Source organism: Chrysochloris asiatica, unplaced genomic scaffold, assembly GCF_000296735.1.
Source record: "Chrysochloris asiatica unplaced genomic scaffold, ChrAsi1.0 scaffold00376, whole genome shotgun sequence".
NCBI classification, from domain to species: domain Eukaryota; kingdom Metazoa; phylum Chordata; class Mammalia; order Afrosoricida; family Chrysochloridae; genus Chrysochloris; species Chrysochloris asiatica.
Window position 1 is genome coordinate 118,781 of NW_006408894.1, and position 7,821 is coordinate 126,601.

Below are 7,821 nucleotides of genomic sequence, written 5' to 3' on the forward strand. Positions count from 1 at the left end.
AAATCTTATCCCCATCTCTTTTCACCGGACCCATCTAGATGAGGTGGAAACTATTCAGTGGGGACTCTTTCTCCCCACCCCACATTCCTAAACTAAACTCCCTCTTGAAACCTTGTAAGCCAGTCACTTTGTGCCTTTATCGCTCCCTCATTTTAGGTAGCCAGTGTCTAAGTTGCCCGTCCCTATCTACCCTGCATATAGAGGGGATAGCATTAGTACTTGATGTGAATACTCCTTCCCTCTCTGTTGGTGTTTAGAGTTACTACTTCTGTGAGTATAGGTCAGGTTCATCAAATTGTAGCAATTTACCCTTGTTTCCTTTATAAAAAATTAAAAAAATTTTTTTTTTTTTTAAGTCTTTCTCTAGTCAAGTTCTGATGATCATGGCATCAAGGCTAGGTCAAATGGATACTGTCTGCAAGTTTGGGTGTTCTTGTGCACCTTCCCTCACTTCATATCAGCTGGATGCTTCACTCTCAGCTCTAGCCCTCCGTAGCTATGTCCTTGTCCATGGGTTCAGGTGTCCCCAGGTCTCACCACACTTTGGACCAACCAGCCCTTCCTCTTCTCTCTCTCATATTCAGGTCAATGGGAGTCAATGGACTGTGGTTGAACTCAGACCATTTCTTCATTGCAGCCTTTCCCTCTGTTTCACTTACCAGTAGACCAATGTGATTGCCAGCAAGCTTACATGCTTGCTCATGTGTTCTACAGGGATGTTTTTATAAAAAGTAAAAAATTTCTGTTGAAACACTGCACAAAAAGTTGATAGATTGTCATCCTGGTTTCAGCCCCTCTGACAGTGTCACCTGGTATGGATAACAACTCCTATGCCCCTCTAGTGATGCCACTGCCCAAAAATATGTATTATAAATCTTACTCACTATACCTTTGTGGTCATAGTGCCACTTGGGAATGGGTTGTCTCTGTCGTGTTAATGAGGCATTGTTAGTATAGAATGTGTCTTAATTCAATCTCTTGAGATAGAAAATATTTTCCACGTGAGAAAGCAGAGATGGGGAAATACAGCTGCCATGCCACATGAAGATAACCAAGGGGCCAAGGAAAAGAAACTGAAAAGAGACCTTTTTTTTTTAAACCTCCTAAACTGTGAGAAGTTGTAATAACCTCCTAAACTGTGAGAAGATAAATGTGTTTTCTGAAACCAATTAACTTGTGATATTTCTGTTTTAGCAGCACTAGATAACTAAGGCAATATTAGTGTGATTTTTTTTTTTTTGGAAATGCAAATAGCAATTGTATAGATTTATTAATAAAACAGTACAGAAATCAATATATTCAAGAGCACAAAATAGAAAGAGTTCATTAAAATTATTTATTTATGCTATTATAAGTATGCCTATAATTCTTTTGTTAGTTTTCGAAGCCTTCCTCAGTCTCCAGTGTTTTCAGAATATTAACATAAAGATTGGGAGAGCGGCTTACGGACTGCAAACCGCAACATTGGTAGTTTGAGCCCATCAACCACTCTTTGGGAGAAAAGATAAGGCCTTCTTTTCCTGCAAAGATTTTTAAAAAGCCTCGGAAACCCTTTATAGGGTTGCGACAAATTAGAACTGACTTAGTAGAGCACTTAGCAACAACAACAACGTAAAGATTAATGGATATACTAGATTAATAACCTAATTTTTACAAATACGTAATATGCTTCGTCTCTGAAAAGCTTATGACCACAAAATACAGGCATTTACTGATGAAATTTTGTTTTTTTACCTTGAATTTCTGTTCTCAGAGATATACTAATAATTTTTATGATGTTCATCAGGTGCTATTTTACTTCTGAAGTATAAGCTGTTTGAATATATTTGTTATGAAAATGCATGCTACAGGAAACCCCAAATTACAATGGATCGTATTTCAAAAATTGGTTTATGGCTGCCGGGAGACCAGAATTCCTTTTCTCAGAAAAGGAGTTATTCAGTAGTGATTATTAATTTAAGTCAGACTCTTTGTAATATTAAGGAGTGCTGGGGGCGCTATGGGCTAAGCATTAGGCTACTAGCCAAAAGATTGATGGTTCAAACCTACCAGCCACTCCTTGGGAGAAAGATGAGGCTTTCTGCTTCCTTAAAGATTTAAAGTCTTGGAAATTCTACATGAGGTTGCTGTGAGTCGGAATCGACTTGATGGCAGTGGGTTTGTTGTTGGTAAGTACCGTAGAGTCGAATTCAACTCATAGTGACCCTGCACAGGGTTTCTGATGCTATAAATCTTTACTAGAGCAGAAAGCTTCATCTTTTTCTCATGGAACAGCTGGTAGTTTAGAACTGCCGACCTTGAGATTTATGTAGTGCTTAATGTGTCTGAGGCATTCTGGTGTGTTCAGAAATCCTATATAGGGGTTGCTGTGAGTTGGGAATCAGCTAGATGGCAGTGAGTTTATGTAATGTTTTAATGTGTCTGAGTAATCCTGGTATGGCGCTGTGGGATAATGCACTAGACCTCAATGTCGATATGAACCGTAGAGTTTGTGGTTCAAGCTCACCATCTGCTCCTTGGAAACCCTATATAGGGTCACTTTGAGTCAGAACTGACTCGACGACACTTAACAACAGCAATGTGTTTGAGGAGTCCTGGTGTGGCTCTGTAGGATAAGCACTGAACTGCTAACTGAAACGCCAGCATTTCAAACTCACTAGCTGCTCCTTGGAGAACCCTATACAGGGTTGTTACAGCACTTAACAGCATCGTGTCCAACGTACTCTGCTGCTATTATGATTACCTAAATATGTGATAGCGCTTTATGGAAAGCATGGGCTGAGTTCTCAGGGACTCTTACTCTGTGGCTTTCCCTGTAGCTGTCTGTTGCTGACCAGCCTCACTGTCTACCTTTAGCCTCTTAAACCTGAGTCTTAGCCTCTCCTTGTCTTTCTGTGTTTAAGACAAACATATGACCTTTTAAAGAGATTTATTTTTAAAATTAGACTTCTTTTTCTAGTGAAAGTGAACAGTTGACAGATAAAAATATCTTATTGTTTGTCTCCCTCTTCTGCTTCTACACCTTGTTGCCTGGTTTTTTTGTTTTGTTTTGTTTTTGAATAAATCCTTAAATATAAATTTGTAAGTTGTCCATGGCAACATATGGGATACGTACAAGATTAGAGTAGGATCAGTCGTTATTTGAAAATGAATCATAATTTTAGGTCATCATCAAGTCTATAAAATCAGAGGGAGGGAACAAGGGAGAGAGGAGGGGCAGACAGCTGAGCTGTTAAGGGGATACTGCCCTAAGGCCAATTCTGGATGTGGAGAAGGAAGGACAGTGATAATCACTCCTCATGGCTCCTCTGCCCTGTGACTTCACCAGTTCTGAAATGTCAGCTGAACCAGCACGCAATCACGTAGCGTGTTTGCCATTCAGCCATAGGAACTGTGCATGTTTAAAAAAAGTTTCACAAAGGATGCATGGTTTTTATCTCCCTTTCCTCTGAGGTTTTGGCTCCTCAGCATCTAAACTGTTCTTAGGAATGGAAAAGTAGATGGAGGTATTTCTGTACCTCTTGGTACGAAGGAACAATGAAGATGGCCTCAGAATCAAAACTGTCAATGGAAGAGCTGGCAGGTGCTTGACAGCACCATTTTGTGAACTCACAGAAAGAGCTGTTCGATGATCTCTCTTATACAGTTAACTTGAATTAATGACCCTGGAGAGAGGCTCCTGGTGCCGGTTTCCTGAGATATCCTCATTTGTCAGCTGTTCCTGGCACTTTTCACACCTATGGGGCTAGCCGCTGTGTGAAACATAGTCATTCCTGTCACAAACACCGATCCGTAAAGAAATAATTTTATGAACTCTTGTGTATAGTAGAATATCCTTTTATAGTGTTTGATTTTGCCTGGAAACCCCCTTTGGGTGTACCTCTAAGCCTACGCATTGTTAAAGGAGGTTTCCCTAAGTATAGTCCTGGAGAAGTTGGTCAGAGCCCCTCATGTGGGCAGTGTAAGTTCTCCCACAGCTGTGTGGTCCGTGTAGATCCTAGCACATGTGCAGTCAGATATGCCAAGTGTTGCGTTGGCATGTACACAATAGATGGATGTTGGTGGTGGTTGTGTGCCATGGAGTCAGTTCTGACTCATAGAGACCCTTTGTAGGGTTTCTGAGGAGCAGCTGGTGGATTTGAACTGCCATCCCTCTGGTTCACAGTCATACAGCACCACACCAGATGCACACTACACTTCCTTAAGATGGTTGATAACACAGGTTTGAATATCTGCTTAACTGATAAAAGATAAGAATGTGGATGGTTTTTAGGGATGGAAGAGATTTTACCTGATAAGCAGACTGATTTTTGGTGATTAAAGTTTATGGGCATGTATTTCTTGGTTAACTTTGTGATTTTTCCTTGACTAGGCTTGTCCTCCTGTCAGTATGGATGTCTGTGCTTTGAGAATACAGCTTTTCATAGGCTTGAAAGCCATATGTCACTTTAAAAACCACATCATACTTTTGACCAAGGCAGACCCTGAGACCATCCAAGAAAGAAGAGAGTCACCCAAGAGGCTTCTGTAAGCACCCCTTCATCCCAAGACATGTCTGCTGCCATTTCTGGAATAAATTGTTACTGGTATTTTTGTGTGTGCATTAAAAAAAAAAAAAATTAAAACCTAAGATGATCAGATCACCTAACCATGACGAACCTTTTTTGAGAGAAAGACAAAGAAGATTTAAGATTCTAGTTAAGACTTCATAATTGACCTTGGAAGTTTTAGAAGAAAATGAATTATTAAATAGTTTCAGGAAAATAATATGTGATATTTTAATGGAAAAGCGAAAGGACTTTTCTTTCTAATTAATAAGAAAGAACCTCTGTCACTATTCCATTAACAAGGCCCTCCTTTATTTCTTGGCCTTTTCAATGATTGTGTTTTTAATATAGAGATTATTTTCTGGTATTTTAAAAGTAACTGACAATGCATTTCTAAACTGAAAGTACATTCATTATCTATGGAAATGTGTTGGCCTTCTGCCTTTGGATTGTTTAAAATAGAATGCTTAATTCCAAACTAGTTATGCTTCTTTTTGACATTTCCTACACTATGAATTTAAGGAATCTTGGTGGTGGCAGTGTTGTTAAGTGCCATCAAGTCTGTTCCGACACATAGCAACCCTGTGTTAACTTTTCCAAGGAGTGGCTGGTGAATTTGAACCACCTTCCTTGTGGTTCAAACCAACCATGAGGTCCAGTGCTTTATCCCACAGTGCCACACCAGAACTCCAAGCATAGTAGATTATGAGTTGGGCAGCTAACTTGTAAGTTCAACAGTTCTAATCTACCAGTCACTCCTCGGGAGAACGATGAAGCTTTCTGCTCCTGTAAGAATTTACAAGCTCAGAAACTGTATACAAGGTCACTGTGAGTTGGAACCAACTTGAGGGCACACCATCACCAACCACCACCACATTGTGAACTTTGTGGTAGAGAGTGCAATCTGCTATGAGCATTTCTCTAAGGAAAATTTAAGCAAGAAAGAGATCTGGAGGGAAAGAAGCATATCATGCATTTCAAGTCAGATGTAGGTTTTTATTTTTAACATAGGCTTTTTCTTTCTTTATTTATTTTATATTTTTAAATTGCTTGTGCATGTTCCACCAACACGGATAATCAGGTTGACTTGGTAACTGATCACCCAGAGTAGTCGAAGACTGAACTGATTCACTTAACTTTCTGGGGAAAGGAAAAGCAATTTGCCATCTTGCACATTTGATATTTCAAAAGTATAGGATTATTGTTTTAGATGATTTAGAATTGAAAATTAATTTGGTCAGAGCCTTAATTTGAAAAAGATTCTGTACTACAAAAAAATATAATACATAGCGAAAGCAAGAAATAAGATGGCACTTTAAGCAGAGTTACAGTTACATGTGTCGTATGCATTTTTTCAGCAGCCAACAGCAGTTTTGCATGTTTCTGTGTCGGAACTTTTGTTTAAATTTGTGGCATAAAGCACACTGGGCTCATAAAAACCACATGCAGGAGAGCTGGGACCTAGAGACTTTCACAACGAAGTCTGTCTTCCTTTTGAGGGTCCTGGCTGCTCTTTTGACTTTCCATTTACAACTGGTGGAAGGAATTGGATGTGATTGGTTTATCAATACATAAGAGAATACTAAATATTCTAGGCCTGTGTAGTATTGTGAACTAACAGTCTATTAAAAAATGACAATGTTTTGTGTAAATGGTTTCATACTTATTATTGGAGGGTATCCAATAGTTGCCATTTAAAATTGCCATTTATTAAGAATATGCTTTATTTAAAAAATCCTTGTCCTCTGTTTTATGTTTAGTTCTAGAAAAGATGCCAATGTTAATCTCAAAACACCTCCTGTGGCTGAAGCTGGGTGGAATTTATATATTGTGAATACAGTATCACCAGTGCTGCTCTACAAAGAAATGGTATTCTTTTCAAACTTCTGATATTTATTTATGGAAATTCAAGTGGAACAGAAATCAATTTCTAATTAATCACACATTCAGAATGCCACAGCTTACAGGCGCTTTCTGAAAGTGGAGAGTGTATTTTTCTCCACCTTACTGTTTTCACAGCTCCTGGCATTTGAAGAGCCTGTAAAAATTCCTTTCACTAGAAGAAGACTCTCTTATTCATACCCACCTAAAAGAATCTATTGCTGATCTAAATATAAGTAGTCTTTGACCTTTTAACCCTAAACAGGAGAATCATGAAGGAAATCTTGGATCATTTGGATCTTCTATCCTCACTCTCTCTTTTCTCTGAAGTATCATCAGATGTCCCAGGGCATGGCAACAGCAGCAGCATTGTCCTGTATGCAGGGGCAAAGAGTGGGCATCCTTACTCCTTTTCTTAGTGACACAGCTGCCCAATCTCAATTCTTTTAGCTCTTTCTTTCAAACTTACAGAAAAATTACAAGGATGTCAAAAGTACAAAGAATACCTGTATATTCCCCAAACTGATTCATCCATTGTTGTTATTGTTAAGTGCCATCAAGTCAGTTCCAACTCATAGTGAACTTTTATAAGGTTTCCCAGGAGCGGATGGTGGGTTGGAACTGCCTACCTTGAAGTTAGCAGTCCAGTGCTTATTTTGTAGCACCACACCAGGACTCAACACATAGTTAACATTTTACCTCATTTGCTCCATCCTTTTTCACTCTCGCTATAACCTAACACTCTTTCTTTTTACACACACACACACACACACACACACGCATGCATGCATGCACGCACGTGCGCGCGCGCGATCCATTGGAAGATAATTACATACATCATGGCCTTTTTTTCCCTAAATTCTTCAGTATATATTTCCTAAGATGTGGAATATTCTCTTGCATAACTTTGATACATAAACTTTAATAAAATTAAAATCAACACAATACTTTATTTAATAATCAAGGGTTCAGAACCCAGTCTGTTTTCACTTTGTCCTAACCATGTCCTAATAGCATTTCCCCTTTCTAGTCAGGAAACTTTAAGGGAGGTATGGTAAGTCTGAATATGAGAAAGATTTGACTCGTGGATCTACTTTGTTTTTTAAGTTAGTTATTTCAAATATGAACATTTTCAAATCGTGATAAATTAGTGCTATGTTAATGTTGTTATGTGTGGTCAAGACGATTCCAGCCCATATTGATCTGATGTATAACAGAACGAAACACCGCCCGGTTTTGTGCCATCCTCACCATTGTTTTTATGCTTGAGCCCATTGCTGCTGCCACTGTGCTAATCCATCTTCTTGGGGGTCTCCCTCTTTTGTGCTGACCCCTTCACTTTACCATGCACTATGTCCTTCTCCAGGGACTGGTCCTTCCTGATAATATGTCC

General features: G+C 39.0%; 1 protein-coding gene across 1 annotated transcript in view; it reads left to right on the forward strand.

Annotated features, from left to right (window-relative positions):
* The window catches only part of HPS3 (Hermansky-Pudlak syndrome 3), a 61,066-nt gene that overhangs the window by 23,729 nt on the left and 29,516 nt on the right, over positions 1 to 7,821 (forward strand). Inside the window, exons 7-8 of the mRNA XM_006876359.1 lie at positions 4,373 to 4,527; positions 6,308 to 6,416. Of these exons, the coding sequence (XP_006876421.1) occupies positions 4,373 to 4,527; positions 6,308 to 6,416 (264 nt within the window). The remainder of the gene's footprint in view (positions 1 to 4,372; positions 4,528 to 6,307; positions 6,417 to 7,821) is intronic.